General features: G+C 44.6%; 1 protein-coding gene across 2 annotated transcripts in view; it reads right to left on the bottom strand.

The window, feature by feature from the left end:
• Positions 1-451: 451 nt before the first annotated feature.
• Positions 452-17961, bottom strand: part of LOC135557813 (cGMP-inhibited 3',5'-cyclic phosphodiesterase 3B-like) — an 84993-nt gene continuing 67483 nt past the window's right edge. The window contains exons 5-16 of one of the 2 annotated variants that reach the window (XM_064991449.1): positions 17238-17341; positions 16910-17123; positions 16671-16768; positions 16292-16449; positions 11759-11887; positions 10108-10219; positions 9204-9317; positions 7056-7255; positions 4808-5011; positions 4423-4584; positions 3584-3830; positions 452-3398 (exon numbers count right to left, since the gene is read on the bottom strand). In XM_064991449.1, the coding sequence (XP_064847521.1) occupies positions 3190-3398; positions 3584-3830; positions 4423-4584; positions 4808-5011; positions 7056-7255; positions 9204-9317; positions 10108-10219; positions 11759-11887; positions 16292-16449; positions 16671-16768; positions 16910-17123; positions 17238-17341 (1951 nt within the window). In that variant the 3' untranslated portion in view covers positions 452-3189. The remainder of the gene's footprint in view (positions 3399-3583; positions 3831-4422; positions 4585-4807; positions 5012-7055; positions 7256-9203; positions 9318-10107; positions 10220-11758; positions 11888-16291; positions 16450-16670; positions 16769-16909; positions 17124-17237; positions 17342-17961) is intronic. The other variant, XM_064991459.1, reaches the window with a different exon arrangement.

The following is a 17961-nucleotide window of genomic DNA, read 5'->3' as shown; positions in this document are numbered from 1 at the left end:
GTCACCCATTTCCTTAAGTGACCTCTCACTTCTACTCTTTACTCAACAGACCAAAGGGCTGGAAAAAGACTCCATTGCAATGCTGTGCATACATCAGACTTGCGGGGTAATATTTCATATTGATTTGATGCCTCTAGCTATTTTTGGCACCCAGCATATCTCTATTAACTAGTAACTGCACTTCTCAGAAAGTTATGCCGAGGTAGAAAGACTCTGCCAATTCACCTGGATGAGAGCCTTGTCTGTGTGCATTGGAAACTGTGACATTGCAGTCATTTCAGCAAACATCACTGTTCCAACTGTGGTTGTTGGCAGGAGGATCTAAACACTAAGGGCAAAGTTATAGTACAGTTACATTCAAGGGGATCTTTATGCCACACTCAGCACACACACACACAGTTACAATTGAGTAGGTGTGTGTATGTATCAATAAAATCATTTGAGAGAACAGTTATTTTAGGGATGGTGTTTTATGACAGCTATAAATAACAAAAATCATTTCCCCCACAATTTTGATATGGTTGAACAGTTACAACAGACATACAATATCTCAATGCTACATAAGGGTAACAGCCATTCATAGACACTTTTATGACAAGAACATTAGAGGACACTGTGGTTCGTGAGACTGCACAGTGACAAGCCAACAAACAAACTTTTACAACATAATGAGCCATACAATGTGGGGGGAGGTGGCTGGAGGTTGTAGAGGCATCACAATTCACCATCAGAACTTAAGTAAGAGACACAGTGTCGCTCAACCCGAACGGACTGAAGGGCCACGGTTAGGAGTCGTGAGCTCTCCTCCACAACACCTGGGCTGGGCTTCACCAGCATCACTTTGAGCCTGCTGTGGGACATGGAGCTCAGAGAGACCTCTGGGGCCAACCATAACAAGCCCTGTGTATGAGAGCCCAGAGGCTGGGCAGTGGGCAGTGAGCAGGGACAGTTTGGCACTGGTTGGGTGGATGGGTGGACTGAGTAGACAACAGAGTTAATAGAGATTACCAAGAGAGCGAAAGTGGTTGTGATAAGGAGCAGGGAGACGCTGAACCCAAAAGAAAAACACCAAACCCCACAGTTCAACATCTGTAGTATCAGATAAAAACTCTGGAAACAGGATGAGAATTACAGGGTCTCACTGTACAATATATGTCAGCTGTGTGTAGAAAACAGATGCATTCTGTTGATTAATTAAAAAATATAATATATATTTATACACCATATTTATATGCAGATATTATTCTTTGTGCCGAGGCTAAACACTTGTTTGGTAGTAAAATGTGCACATTTATATATATATTTTTTGTCTTTAAATATACTAGCTTGAATTACACTGCCTACTTGAGAACTTCCTTCTCCAGAGAAAATGACTTGATAGGGTGATAAGTGAGTTCGGCTTGCAGGTCTGCCATCTCTTTCATTAAACTCTTTCTAGTGGAATGCCTAGAGTTTTTGCAGACAGAAATATAGAACTATTAGTATTAAACTGTCTTATGGTACAGAGAATAAGACAAAAAAACAAAAAAACAAAACCAAAGTGAAGGTGAAACCCTGGATTACTTAACCCCCTTTACGCACTGGCCTGGTTGTGGGTTTGGCAAAGATCTATAGTTTTTGTCAAAACATCAGTGTCTGTAGAATGACTGAAATTAAATGAAGAGGTTATCTAGACAAAGTATGTGTAAAAACAATGCCAACAGCAATGCACTCAAAAACACCTTTACATGAATAATCATGGGATTTTACTGTACAAAATGTTGCCTTGCTGCAAACAGGTCTTTTGCAGTCAACTGACAATCAAGGATCCCAATTCTACAGTGAGGTCTTTAGAAGATCAAGCCAACAGCGCTGCCAGCGGGGCAGCGGAGGTTGACAGAAACACTTTGCTCTATCACAGAGGAGCAGTTCAATTGCTTGAATGTGTTTGTTTTTCAAGTTGTTCTTACAAAGCTTAAAAACTATTTCAATCACCGAGATTTAATTATCTTTGTTTTAAAGTCAATTACTTAAATTCTTGCAAAATAATTATTCAACTTCACGAGAATCCTGAGTAACCGTGAAAAAATAGATATAAATCAAAAGAAAAAAAACATCCCTTCATTGGAACAACAGAGAACATCTCATCTCTGATAACATTTCAATGACTGGCGACCAAGCGTTCCTGAAGAAAACACACACATACACACGCTCACACCAACTTAATTAAACCAACAAAAAAAGAAGGAAACATAAAAGGCAGGTGGTACACATGAATAAAAGGCATCAAAAACGATGCAGGTATAATGCTCATTTCCACAACGTCTCTATGACGGAGTCAGTGATACAGTGTGTCGCCAGCAAGGGGAGAGGACTGCACAGACAAACCTAGGGTCTGGACCAGGGGACTCAGTAAAGGTTCAGACAGGCACATTTGATATATAGATCTAGAATATTCCTGACAGTGAGCCTGAAACAGTCTCAGTCTCTTGTCTTTCCACGTTTGAACTGTTCGCTTTGGTAACGGATGTCAACCACGTCAAGGTGTTTTTTATTTTCCTTTATTTGAAATCATAGGATTTGTTTTAGTACCTAAGGGAGAGTTAAGTGCTCTGCGTTCCAGGCAGCATTACAGCCAGATCACCATGGAGGGCACATCCAGACCCTTTTCCTCTCTTCCTCTCCACACCAGTGTCCTCAGCTCTGGTGTTTGTTCTTGGTCTACTCTCCATGGGGTGAAAGTGCATAGGAGTGGGGTTCCCACCATTGCAGCAAGAATCCCATCACAGTAGTAAGGCCTTTTTTCAAAACAACATGACTGCATTAGCGTGTCGGCACAGTGACAATTTCAACGTGTGGAGATCCAGCAGGGTCATCCTGTGTGTGTATGTTTGTGTATATATCTATAATATGTGTGTGTATGTATGTGTTGTGTGTGTGTATAAATGTTTGTGTGTGTATGTAAGAGGGAGGAGTTGAAGGACTTTCTCTTTCACTGTTCCTCCCTTCGCGAGCATCCTGGCTCTGTCCCTCTTCTTCATCTTCCTCATGCTACTGGCGCTCCTCTCCTTCCTCCTCCTCCCGAATGACCTGGATCTGTCCCTCCTCTTCCTCTTCTTCATCTTCCTCATGCTACTGGCACTCCTCTCCTTCCTCCTCCTCCTCCTGAATGACCTGGATCTGTCCCTCCTCTTCTTCATCTTCCTCCTGCTACTGGCGCTCCTCTCCTTCCTCCTCCTCCTGAATGACCTGGATCTGGTCGTCGGAGGGCGAAGGGGACAGGCTGAGAGGCAGGCTGTCGGCCTGCTGCTTCTCCTTGCTCTTCTCCTCCTCCTCGATGGTCTTCTTCCACACCTTGTGGTTCTCTGTCAGGTGCTGCATGATGTTGCAAAACAGCCGACGCCGGCCGTTTCTCCTTTCTGCATGGGACCACACACAAAAAAGGATTTAACATCCCATAGCTTCTTAGTTGCAATAGCAATGATCCAAAAAACATCCTGCTCTTGATAGAAATGTTAAATGCTCAATGTTAAAATGATAAATGTGTCAACTCATGATCATATATTAATTCAGAATGAGAGAAGGATAGAAAATGACGTCTTACTTGGTTCGAGCTCCTCCTCCAGCTCGTCTTCGTCAGTCTCTGTGTCCTCCACCTGCTCTTCCTCATCCTCATCCTCAGAGTGCTCCTCGTCGATCCAGTAGCCAGGGAGCAGGCCAGCGGCGTCGTACGAGTTGCAGAGCGGCCCCACGATGTGTGTGATGAAGGACTCCTGCAGCTTGGCCAGCTGGGGAGAGGAGCGGTCCATGAAGGGGCTGATGGGTAATCCCAAAGTGGCCTCCTCATCCCCCTGTAGATGATAGACAGACAGGCAGACAAACAATTTAACTAATTTGTCAATTAAGATTGTTTTATTCATTAATCTAATTTAACTTCCTAAATGGATACATGTGACATTTTGTTGATTCTAGCAGTAACAGACATCAGTAAATGAAGAAACAGTTCTGGGTAGGATATGTCAGTGTTTTCCAACCCTGGCCCTCCAGTACCCCCAACAGTACACATGTTTATTGTAACCCTGGACAAGCACACCTGATTCAATTTGTTAACTAATCATCAAGCCCTCAATGAGTTGAATGAGGTGTGGTTGTCCAGGGTTACAATAAAAATGTGTAATGTTGGGGGTACTGGAGGGCCAGGGTTGGGAAACACTGGGCTATGTGATATGTGAAGCATCAGTTCCGGGTAGGCTGTGATATGTGAAGCATCAGTTCCGGGTAGGCTATGTGATATGTGAAGCATCAGTTCTGGGTAGGCTATGTGATATGTGAAGCATCAGTTCTGGGTAGTAGGGTATGTGATACTGTATAACAGGAAGGCATGGCATTGCATTACATTGTTAACCTGACATGTGGGCCATGCAGAGTGGAGGGCTTCTATACCTGCTCATAAAACTCATTGACAATGCCTTCTGTCCACTTGAGGTGCAGATCGCGTCCTTTGGCCGGCCCGTTGATGTCTGCCAGCTTAATGCAGACTTGGCACACCAGCAGCCGGTCATTCTCATTAGTCCAGTCGATTCCTGGACTGTTCACATCATTCACCTATTTATAGCAACACAAACATTCACACAGTGATTATAACTGCCAGGCTCCTCATTTCTAACAGAGATCCAGCATGTTCCTTTAAGTATCAACTCTATTAGCCATAAAGATAAGGCGTATTGTTATTGCCTTTGCCAGTATCGAAATGACAGGAAAAACAAAGTATCAACAGAATGGAAACAGATTTTCTGAAAATGTGAGGTTCGTCATCATCATTTCAAACCTTTGAATTGAACTCGGCGAGGAAGTCAAAGTGCTTCTTCAGGTCTGTGGCGAGGATGGCCTCGATGACCAGGAAGCGAAAGCGTTTGAACTCCACGTGGTCCAAGTTGGCCAGGAAGTTGAACTCTGGCTGGGACAGGTAGAGGCTCCAGGCCGAAGCAGCGTGGTGGTTCTCCAGGACCGAACGGTCATTATACAACACCGCCTGGGGAACAGAGGGAGCAGAAGTTGAGGGAAGAAGAGAGTGAGTAGGAGGAAGGGTAGGTTGAGTGGAGAGGGATGCGGGTGGTTCAGAGGACAAGAAGAAAGGAGAGGGTAAAATATGAAAGAGGAGGTTGAAGAAGGGAATGGGAGGGGTGAGCAGGGGCAAGGAATTCGGGTCAGTGTGCTTCAGACTAAATAATGGAGCCGGTCTAAACATGGTGGACAGGTGGGTGATTGACTGACTGCCAACATACTGTTAATCAATATGCCAGGGTTGAGCTGCGTTAGTGGTTACGGGGAAGGCATGGCCCACATGTCAGGTTAGCAATGCCATGCCATGCCATCCTGTTATACAGTATCACATAGCCTACTACCCAGAACTGATGCTTCACATATCACATAGCCTACTACCCAGAACTGATGCTTCACATATCACATAGCCTACTACCCAGAACTGATGCTTCACATATCACATAGCCTACTACCCAGAACTGATGCTTCACATATCACATACCCTACTACCCAGAACTGATGCTTCAAATATCACATAGCCTACTACCCAGAACTGATGCTTCACATATCACATAGCCTACCCAGGAACTGATGCTTCACATATCACATAGCCTACCCAGAACTGATGCTTCACATATCACATACCCTACTACCCGGAACTGATGCTTCACATATCACATAGCCTACTACCCAGAACTGATGCTTCACATATCACATAGCCTACCCAGGAACTGATGCTTCACATATCACATAGCCTACCTAGGAACTGATGCTTCACATATCACATAGCCTACTACCCGGAACTGATGCTTCACATATCACATACCCTACTACCCGGAACTGATGCTTCACATATCACATAGCCTACCCAGAACTGATGCTTCACATATCACATAGCCTACCCAGAACTGATGCTTCACATATCACATAGCCTACTACCCAGGAACTGATGCTTCACATATCACATAGCCTACCCAGAACTGATGCTTCACATATCACATAGCCTACCCAGAACTGATGCTTCACATATCACATAGCCTACCCAGAACTGATGCTTCACATATCACATAGCCTACTACCCAGAACTGATGCTTCACATATCACATACCCTACTACCCGGAACTGATGCTTCACATATCACATAGCCTACCCAGAACTGATGCTTCACATATCACATAGCCTACCCAGAACTGATGCTTCACATATCACATAGCCTACTACCCGGAACTGATGCTTCACATATCACATACCCTACTACCCAGAACTGATGCTTCACATATCACATAGCCTACCCAGAACTGATGCTTCACATATCACATAGCCTACCCAGAACTGATGCTTCACATATCACATAGCCTAGGGTTTTCCAACCCTGGCCCTCCAGTACCCCCAACATTACACATATCTATTGCAACCCTGGACAACCACACCTCATTCAACTCATTGAGGGCTTGATGATTAGTTAACAAGTTGAATCAGGTGTGCTTGTCCAGGGTTACAATAAACATGTGTACTGTTGGGGGTACTGGAGGGCCAGGGTTGGAAAACAACCTAGACAGTATGCACAGTGCTATAATTAGGTCATGACAGTGCAAAACACTATTTATACAATGGTGTAGTTTCTTTGCCAACCTTTGCCATAATGTTGAATTAAGACAAGGAATTCGCTGAATTCTCAGGATTTGTGGGAACCGTTCCCTGACATGTGAACTAAGTGTAATATTATACCAGTCCCTCACTTCATTGCTTTTACCATGAGATCCAAGGCTGATTAGAAGCTGTCTATGTAGAAGGTTTTAGGCCAATAAAGATCTAATCTATGAGTCACAGGGACCAAATGAATGCTGTCCGTGACACAAGCACAACACTTCCCCTTTCCTAGGACTTAATAGCGTGTGGGAACACAAATGGGAACACTTACTGAAGTGACGGGATAGGTTGTATCTCTTCCTGATACAGGTTTTACTGTTGAACAGGTGTGGGTTTGCTAGCTGAGATGGTAGAGCAGTGGCTTTTGGGATAATAACACTTACCTGAGCTGCGTTAGTGGCTACGAGGAAGGCGTTTGTGCGACCGGGGTGGTCATAGTCATGCATGGCAGCTGCTACATATAGTGCCATGAGTTCCAGAGCAGGGATGTTCCACGCCAGGCAGCCGTAGTTGTCGTCAGAGATGGACGAGCTCTTGGAGGAGGCGTATGATACCCGGCCCGGCGAGATCCCACTGTCTGAATCTAGAGAGAAGAGCAGCAGCTTTCAGCAACGACATACTGGGACCTCACACTGGAACTACATCATAACTGGAGTTTACTGGAGAAGACTTGACTGTGTTATAAAGTGAAAACAGGGAACTAGTGTCACATTAAGAACAAAGTATGTAGAGTAGGATTTCTACAGGCAGGTTAAGCTGGTGGCCCAGTGACAGACTACTGCACTCCATTTGAAAGATTAAAAGGGCCAAAATAAGCCCTAAACATGCTGAGCTCAGCACAGACAGATCTCTATCACGACAGAGGCTTGCTCACCACCCCATCCCTTCGTCTCCGTTTCTCCACCCTTCCCTCCCCCTCTCTTTATCAGAAGGCAGCTGCTCCTCTGGCAGCTACTGAAGGATCAGTCAGCAAGCGAGCCTTAAATCATTTCCGATGCATCAAAGATGCAGTACATAAAATATAATTAGCAGGGACGGGACTGGGGATCCTGGCATTTTAAACTAAACCATCTGGTGTCTGCCGAGAAAAGGCCACACACTACAGGAATGCCTACACTGGTACATCAAGAGGCTAGAACTAGAAAAGTCCCTTTCCTAAAGAAAATGTTGACTGGTTAAAGTAGAAAAGGTAGCTATTTGGGAGAATTGAATGATTGATTGAATAGCCTACCCTGAACATGTGAAAGTTGGTGTCTCTAGCTTGAACATTCAAGAGTTACTATTATTGTTGGTGGGTTAGTAACAGACAATTTATGATCATTTGAATTGTTATAGTTTACAAAGTTTTGAAGTTGTTTTAATGTATGTAGCTGTAATAGTTAAAGAGCAGTAGCATTTGAAATGAATACCACTGTGTTCTCATGGTTGAAATTGAATCCATGAAGTGTTATGCCAATGTATTATACATTAAAATAGTTGATTGTTTATGAAGGTGTGTTAGGATAGTCTGAATGTTTTAACGTTGGTAACTTCATTTTGCTACCACTGTATTTCTATGGTTCTCATTCAAACCCCATGCTAATTCATTCAGTTGAATAAGTATATAGATGGGTGGAAAGATTGATCGATTGATAGGATATGGGAGGAGCTATAGGAGGATGGGAGGAGCTATAGGAGGATGGGCTCATTGTAATGGCTGTAATGAAATTCATGGAACGGAGACAAACATGTGGTTTCCATATGTGTGATGTGTTTGATACCGTTCCATTAATTCCAGTCCAGCTATTGCAGTGAGCCCATCCTCCTATAGCTCCTCCCATAGCTCCTCCCACTAGCCATCACTGCTGTTGGTAGGTTATTTTAAACTAATGTCACTAATTTAAATAGTTTGCTTGGAAAATGCCTAAGTTGTTTTAATGTTTGTAGTTGAAATGGTTAAAAAGCAGGAGCATTTCAATGTTACTATGGTTGGCAATGAATCCATGTTTTGTAAATCTATGCTAATTTAAATGGTTTCTAGTTTATAAAGGTTTTAAAGTCTTTTAGATTCATTTGTTATAATTTAAAAGGTATAAATCGTATAAAGAATCTGTATAAAACCTAGGGTAGGGTCAGTCTGAACATCTCAACATTGGTTTATCATTGATAGCTTAAATGGTGAAAGAGGAGATAGGTCTCAATTTTTTGCCATTGAAATACATTGGAGATCATATTATATAATGTTGTAGATAAAAAATGATCAATGATATAACAAATATTTTGTTAAGAAATCTAAGTTGGGGCAGTTTGCACATTTGGAAGTTGATTTTGTGTTAAAAAGCTTCAATCGTTTAAGCTCTAGAGCGTGCGGAAGATATCAAATAAGAGTATGTAAGAATTCTAGAATGGTCTTGCCTTCAGCAAGCACACTAATTATGCTAATAAATATGTGGCATATTGTAGTATATTATGGTAATAAATGAGGGCTTGGGGAAGTCCAGAGTTATACCTACTGAGGCAAAATGAAATAAAGAGAACAAAAATAGTGCTACCTGTGTCACTTCCTGTCACATGCTCATTGTGGATCTGCTGGAACCCTGGAACAGGCCGGGTAGTCAGGTACCAGACAGCATGGAGCACGTCAGTGGCATGGACCCGGTTATGATCTGAGTACAGGCAGAGATTCACACTGGACATCACACATCAGTCACAGTAATACTTCACCACATCATGTACATGAGGTAGAAGCTACTATTACATATGATGGTGCATGTCATGCTGTATGTAGTGAACTGTAGGCCTATGATTTCTACTTCATGACAACCCTATGGTTAGTTTCTAAACCGGGGTAAATCATTTCAAATAATACTTGAAGTGGGCATAATTTAGCTGCCTGGAAAAGTCTAAACTAGCATAATTAAGCGGTATTCAAATACCTTCATGTTATTTTTTGTACATATTTTTTACCCCCCTTTTCTCCCCCAATTTTGTAATATCCAATTACGATCTTGTCTCATCGCTGCAACTCCCCAACGGGCTGGGGTGAGGTGAAGCCATGCGTCCAAAGAAACATGACCCGCTAAACCGCGCTCCTTAACACCTGAAGACCAAAGCAGCCTACAGGCGCACGGCCCACCACAAGGAGTCGCAAGAGCGTGATGAGCCAAGTAAAGTCCCCCCAGCAAAGCCCTCCCCTAATCCGGACGACGCTGGGCCAATTGTGCGCCGCCTTATGGGACTCCCGGTCATGGCCAGTTGTGACACAGCCTGGGATCGAACCCGGGTCTGTAGTGATGCCTCTAGCACTGCCTCAGACCGCTGCGCCACTCAGGAGGCCCATACCTTCATGTTTTTCACTCAGGTCTGATCATTTCTACATCTGAGTAGACAATACACCAAGTGTTAATATGGGCTTTGTGCCTGGACTGAAGAAAGCACAGGCAGCACTATACTCACAGGGAATATCCCTATAGCCGTTCTCCAGAGCACAGAAATAGGACATGAACTCCCTCACAGGGATCTTAAACATCTCAAACAGACAAGTGTCCTGGAACAGAGTGTAGGTCACCTGGGGAGAAAGACAACAAATACAACACCTAGATTAATTTAAAACACAATTTTTTTTTTTTTTTACATTAACCAAGTCATTCCCCTCAGACACAGACAGTGAGACACTGGGAGAACACAGTGAACTAAAAACAGCACATAGAGAAATCCCCAAGACAACCACGAGCATTCGGGACATCATTCAGTCAAATATCAGTAATGGGGATCATACCGTTCTCAATATTTAAACCAATCGATCAAGTGAGTTTCTCCAAATAAATAAATTCAATGGCTGCATCACAAAACTACTCTTAGCCCTATGGGTCCTGGTCTAAATTTGTGCACTATATAGGGAATAGGGTTCCATTTGGGACAGCCCAGGTGTTGTTTATTCAAATATTAATTGATGTAACACAGTGGTTCCCAAACTTTTTATAGTCCCGTACCCCTTCAAACATTCAACCTCTGATGGGGCCACAGTGTCTCCTGACCCCTCCTGTCTCAGCCTCCAGTATTTATGCTGCAGTAGTTTGTGTCGGGGGGCTAGGGTCAGTTTGTTATATCTGGAGTACTTCTCCTGTCCTATTCGGTGTCCTGTGTGAATCTAAGTGTGCGTTCTCTAATTCTCTCCTTCTCTCTTTCTTTCTCTCCTTCTCTCTTTATTTCTCTCACTCGGAGGACCTGAGCCCTAGGACCATGCCCCAGGACTACCTGACATGATGACTCCTTGCTGTCCCCAGTCCACCTGACCGTGCTGCTGCTCCAGTTTCAACTGTTCTGCCTTATTATTATTCGACCATGCTGGTCATTTATGAACATTTGAACATCTTGGCCATGTTCTGTGTAACCCCTCTAGCACCAGGGTCAGCACACTCTCAAATGTTGTTTTTTGCCATCATTGTAAGCCTGCCTCACACGCACTATACAATACATTTATTAAACATAAGAATGAGTGTGAGTTTGTCACAACCCGGCTCGTCTTTCAAGCTGTCAGGTATTCCCTTGGCACCAAGAGCCTCTCAGTGGATGCTGCAGTGTACCCAAGTGGCGTCGGGAGCAACTGCTTGCACGCGCGTTACCACTCCACTGTGTCTCCCTGTCATGGCTTTTACTCCATCAGTACAGATACCAACATGAGCAGCAGCTACGTTTGGCTACATAAGGACCGTTAGTGGAATTCCCGCGAGAGAGTAACGGTTAATGTGATTGGATGTTAATTATTTGACAAGGCTACCTGTATTTGACATTGTGTTGTTATTTCTCTGAACACTAGATGGTTTCATTTTTATTTTAGGCAGTGAAACAAGGCTACTCAGGCAAGAAAAAACTTTGCCCAAATGTATAGCCCCGTTGGAAAATATAAATGGACTGTTTGAAAATGTGAATATTTTCTTTCTCCAAATTTAATGAAAAAAAAATGAAAAAAAGAAGAATGTGAATCACATTTTTATTTGGAGTACCCCGACGGCATTGCCCCCAGTTTGGGAATACCTGATGTAACAGATCATGGCGTAATGACAGATAGATGGTTGCTATATGGTTGGTATGTGGTTGTACTGACGTAGCTGAGTATTCTTCCCGTCTTCCCTCCTGTTCTGTCCATCAGGTCAAAGATCTGGAAGTTCCAGCTGTTGATCTTCTCCATGAGGTCATGGTGGTTCTCCAGCAGGGGGTCTAGTCTGAACTCACCCTACAGGCAGGAGAGGACCACAGCACACACACATTTTAACACACACACGTTTAGATAAACACACACATACACGCATGCAGGTAGACACAAACGCATGCAAGACACCACATCATAAATCTTATGAATCTCATTCCTCTGTTAAGGGGATGGAAGCAGGCTCCAGACTGACTATGTATGTGTTGCTTTTGAATAATTCACTTTTGAATTACCCCACAGAATCCTCAGATGAACCCTACACAGTTATCTTAACAGCTGGCTTGATTTAACAAGGCTTGGTTTGTCCAATAAAGAAAGTGAGAGCACAGCCCAAGTAAACAGAGGGGGCATTCCAGGACAGAGCCAGATCAACACTACCCCCCATCACAATGGTTTACACGGCTGTTAGATACATCACAACAGACTGAAAGACATGCACCCAATGAGTGCCTGAGGAAAACCTTTACTGTGTTCCCAGAACTAACTAGAGGACACATCCTATAGCTAGCTACACTGTTACATGTGTTGGCCTGAGTGTGTTCTCATTCAGAGGGAGTCTCCTGGTTGGGATAGTGTTAAGGGATTTTTATCAATAATGACAAAATTATGTACACATTTCAATCAGGACTGACTCATCAGAATACTATTAAATTACTGTATAGATGTATGAATTTTATGTTAATCCTAGTACTGAATATAATGTGTGTAATTATAATCAAGAATTAGAACTGCAGAGATAGCCTGCAAAGTAATGTCATACTTTCCAGGTCCATATCCAAACAGTTCGAACTACTAATTTTGAAAATTACTCTCTCCAGAAATAAGTCTCTCACTGTTGCCGCCTGCTACCGACCCCCCTCAGCTCCCAGCTGTGCCCTGGACACCATTTGTGAATTGATCGCCCCCCATCTAGCTTCAGAGTTTGTTCTGTTAGGTGACCTACAATCTAAGCTAGATGCCCTCAATCTCACACAAATCATCAAGGAACCCACCAGGTACAACCCTAACTCTGTAAACAAGGGCACCCTCATAGACGTCAATCCTGACCAACTGACCCTCCAAATACACCTCCGCTGTCTTCAACCAGGATCTCAGCGATCACTGCCTCATTGCCTGTATCCGCTACGGAGCCGCAGTCAAACGACCACCCCTCATCACTGTCAAACGCTCCCTAAAACACTTCTGTGAGCAGGCCTTTCTAATTGACCTGGCCCGGGTATCCTGGAAGGACATTGACCTCATCCCGTCAGTTGAGGATGCCTGGTCATTCTTTAAAAGTAACTTCCTCACCATTTTAGATAAGCATGCTCCGTTCAAAAAATGCAGAACTAAGAACAGATACAGCCCTTGGTTCACTCCAGACCTGACTGCCCTCGACCAGCACAAAAACATCCTGTGGCGGACTGCAATAGCATCGAATAGTCCCCGCGATATGCAACTGTTCAGGGAAGTCAGGAACCAATACACGCAGTCAGTCAGGAAAGCTAAGGCCAGCTTCTTCAGGCAGAAGTTTGCATCCTGTAGCTCCAACTCCAAAACGTTCTGGGACACTGAAGTCCATGGAGAACAAGAGCACCTCCTCCCAGCTGCCCACTGCTAGGTAACACGGTCACCACCGATAAATCCATGATTATCGAAAACTTCAACAAGCATTTCTCAACGGCTGGCCATGCCTTCCGCCTGGCTACTCCAACCTCGGCCAACAGCCCCCCCCCCCGCAGCTCCTCGCCCAAGCTTCTCCAGGTTCTCCTTTACCCAAATCCAGATAGCAGATGTTCTGAAAGAGCTGCAAAACCTGGACCCGTACAAATCAGCTGGGCTTGACAATCTGGACCCTCTATTTCTGAAACTATCGCCGCCATTGTCGCAACCCCTATTACCAGCCTGTTCAACCTCTCTTTCATATCGTCTGAGATCCCCAAGGATTGGAAAGCTGCCGCAGTCATCCCCCTCTTCAAAGGGGGAGACACCCTGGACCCAAACTGTTACAGACCTATATCCATCCTGCCCTGCCTATCTAAGGTCTTCGAAAGCCAAGTCAACATACAGGTCACTGACCATCTCGAATCCCACCGTACCTTCTCCGCTGTGCAATCTGGTTTCCGAGCCGGTCACGGGTGCACCTCAGCCACACTCAAGGTACTAAACGATATCATAACCGCCATCGATAAAAGACAGTACTGTGCAGCCGTCTTCATCGACCTTGCCAAGGCTTTCGATTCTGTCAATCACCATATTCTTATCGGCAGACTCAGTCGCCTAGGTTTTTCGTTTGACTGCCTTGCCTGGTTCACCAATTACTTTGCAGACAGAGTTCAGTGTGTCAAATCGGAGGGCATGCTGTCCGGTCCTCTGGCAGTCTCTATGGGGGTGCCACAGGGTTCAATTCTCGGGCTGACTCTTTTCTCTGTATATATCAATGATGTTGCTCTTGCTGCGGGCGATTCCCTGATCCACCTCTACGCAGACGACACCATTCTATATACTTCCGGCCCGTCCTTGGACACTGTGCTATCTAACCTCCAATTGAGCTTCAATGCCATACAACACTCCTTCCGTGGCCTCCAACTGCTCTTAAACTGCTCTTAAAACCAAATGCATGCTTTTCAACCGATCGCTGCCTGCACCCCCCTGCCCGACTAGCATCACCACCCTGGATGGTTCCGACCTTGAATATGTGGACATCTATAAGTACCCAGGTGTCTGGCTAGACTGTAAACTCTCCTTCCAGACTCATATCAAACATCTCCAATCGAAAATCAAATCAAGAGTCGGCTTTCTATTCTGCAACAAAGCCTCCTTCACTCACGCCGCCAAACTTACCCTAGTAAAACTGACTATCCTACCGATCCTCGACTTCGGCGATGTCATCTACAAAATTGCCTCCAACACTCTACTCAGCAAACTGTATGCAGTTTATCACAGTGCCATCCGTTTTGTCACTAAAGCACCTTATACCACCCACCACTGCGACTTGTATGCTCTAGTCGGCTGGCCCTCGCTACATATTCGCCGCCAGACCCACTGGCTCCAGGTCATCTACAAGTCCATGCTAGGTAAAGCTCCGCCTTATCTCAGTTTACTGGTCACGATGGCAACACCCATCCGTAGCACGCGCTCCAGCAGGTGTATCTCACTGATCATCCCTAAAGCCAACACCTCATTTGGCCGCCTTTCGTTCCAATACTCTGCTGCCTGTGACTGGAACGAATTGCAAAAATCCCTGAAGTTGGAGACTTTTATCTCCCTCACCAACTTCAAACATCTGCTATCTGAGCAGCTAACCGATCGCTGCAGCTGTACATAGTCTATTGGTAAATAGCCCACCCATTTTCACCTACCTCATCCCCATACTGTTTTTATTTATTTACTTTTCTGCTCTTTTGCACACCAATATCTCTACCAGTACATGACCATCTGGTCATTTATCACCCCAGTGTTAATCTGCAAAATTGTAATTATTCGCCTACCTCCTCATGCCTTTTGCACACAATGTATATAGACTCCCCTTTTTTTCTACTGTGTTATTGACTTGTTAATTGTTTACTCCATGTGTAACTCTGTGTTGTCTGTTCACACTGCTATGCTTTATCTTGGCCAGGTCGCAGTTGCAAATGAGAACTTGTTCTCAACTAGCCTACCTGGTTAAATAAAGGTGAAATAAATAAATAAATAAATAAAAAGAACAATGACTGTCTGTTCCTTGGTAGAAACGAATGAACTTATCGTCAGACTGGCTAGAATGCTTATCTACACAGGGAGACCTTGGCCTGGTCGTAAATTATCTAAACCGGTGAAGGACGATGTAGGAAGGCTTGAGAACTATACTGCCATTGTACCGGAGTGGAGGAGGGACGGGACAGTTTGAATCCTAATGATGTTATTTTCAGTTTATAACCTGTTGTAAATTGTATCATGTTCAGTACTCTCGAGAATAAACGCTATTGCTTGATTTTTAGACTGGTCTCCGCCCATTTTATGCAAATAAGTATCTTACAAATCCTTGGAAATGGGCGGAGTGTATTAATTGAATTGGGTAATAAATGTATGTAGGAATTTAATTCCACTAACAGATAGCACTGCTGCCGCTAAACTACACACAGGAAGGCTAACGAACGCTGTAAGGTGTTAGCATTGACTGAGACATATCCCTTCGAAGCTACTGTTATGTAACAGCGTAACCTACCTTTGTTTCTTAAGTCTGCAGCACGGCGATGTTAGCCTAGCAGTAGGGTGCATTCACACAGGGCAACACAGAGTAAAATGACAGAGCCAACACATTGTATTTCAATGGGGAAGGTGCGTTGGAGTAGCGGAGGTTGCATGAGGTTGTGTTAAACAACGCACTACCAAAACACTCTCACAATGGTACATAGCTCATACTCATCCGTTAGCTTGTGTGGGGATGCATACTGTAGCACTCCGTACCTCTGTTTCCTGAGTCTGCTGCTCTGTGGTGGCGCTCTGCTCATCCTTGTCTGTCTGGCCCCGGATCCCTGTGTCTGGACTCCTGTCCTCCATCGACTCGGCCTCCACACTCTCCTCCCTGATCAGTGCCTCCCCCATGAACTCTGACCCCTCACCTGCTGTGGAGAAGACACATTGCACATCACAGTGAGTTGACAACTAGTTTCGCATTTCGGTGAGAAGCATTATTCTAATGAATTAACTCTATGGTACAGCATGTCCAAATGGTTTTCAGTCATTTGAGAGTGGAAACAGTAAGCTTAGCCATGGGAGTGTGCCCAAAAATACTGTGCAGCCTATGTCTGTACAGAGTGAGGCTACATTCCAGCAGGTGTCATACCTGAGCGTCTGCGCTGGGCCTCAGCATGACCAGTGAATGGCAGGTGTCCCTCCCCTGCCTCCATACTGGACATGTTCTTCAGCATCTGACGACCACAGCTACAGGGTGAGCAGAGGGACAAACACAACCTGCCATTATCATCAACACACATGGTGAAATGCAACTCTACAGCCGAACTGGCTCTACAACACCAGGAGATAATGGAGGGGGTAGGGGAAGGGGGTAGTAAATTGCCCTACCTGGTGCACAGGGCAGCGGGGCTGCGATAGGGCCCCTGGAAGTCAGCGGAGCTGAGGATATAGCCCAGAGGCTTGTGCAGGTTGACGCTGGGCTTGGTGAGGAAGTCAGCTGTGTCAGGAAACTCCACCGGGGGGCGCGTAACCTGGGAGGAGAGACCTCCCCCTTGAGGACTGTGGCTGGGGGAGCTGACAGGACTCAGACTGGGGGACGCACCTGTAGAGCGAGAGAGAAATGAGAGAGAGAGAGCTAGTCAAACAACTTAAAAACACATTCTTCTTCCACACAGTGTATCAGACCTGTGTGTACAGTAAATCCTCATGATCTCACCTGCTCTCCTGGGCCCGGCATGGTAGGTCAGGGTCACAGAGGAGGACCTCTGCTTAGGGATGGTCAACAGGTTTGCATTTGGCCCATTGGACAGAGACCCCGTGCTGGAACACACACACACACACCATGGCACATACTGCTAGAACTAATGAGACAACATCAGTTAAAATGCTTTCATATTCAATCTACACCATTATAATGATTAACTTTTTCACACCCGCTCTTATGTATAAAGATGAACTTAGAGAAATGTTACATAGCATACAGTAACACTAATTATAGGACTCATTTGGTGCTCAAAGTAAGACAAGGAAAATGTATCCTTGAAGAAGTCAAAGATCCCTAAAAGGTCAAGTGAGTCATTTAAACAGTGTTGGAACAAAGAGAATGAAGGAATGTTATGGTCATTATCTGTTAGGCATATCAGCTTACAGAGCTTGACCACTACTGCCCCCCAGTGGATATACAGGGGAACCACATCTTCAGGGAGTTTAATCAAAGACACATGGTAACAAAGAATGTGTTGCTGAGGGAGGGCCTGCTTGTTCATATCAGGGAAAAGACAGGGAGTGTGCCATGTTGAAAATGACCTGACCTTGAAAGATGTGCTCCAGTACTTTTGTATACGTTTTAATCAGTAGTTCTGAAAGTAGTGCCCGCGTGCAAAAGTTGTCCCCGAAAACATCATACTACCTTGCAAATGTGCAGATATGAGCACCAAGTC

This window comes from Oncorhynchus masou, chromosome 2 (genome assembly GCF_036934945.1).
Source record: "Oncorhynchus masou masou isolate Uvic2021 chromosome 2, UVic_Omas_1.1, whole genome shotgun sequence".
Lineage (NCBI taxonomy): Eukaryota > Metazoa > Chordata > Actinopteri > Salmoniformes > Salmonidae > Oncorhynchus > Oncorhynchus masou.
The sequence above is the reverse complement of the archived record's forward strand: the minus strand, read 5'-3'. Positions and strand labels throughout refer to the sequence as shown.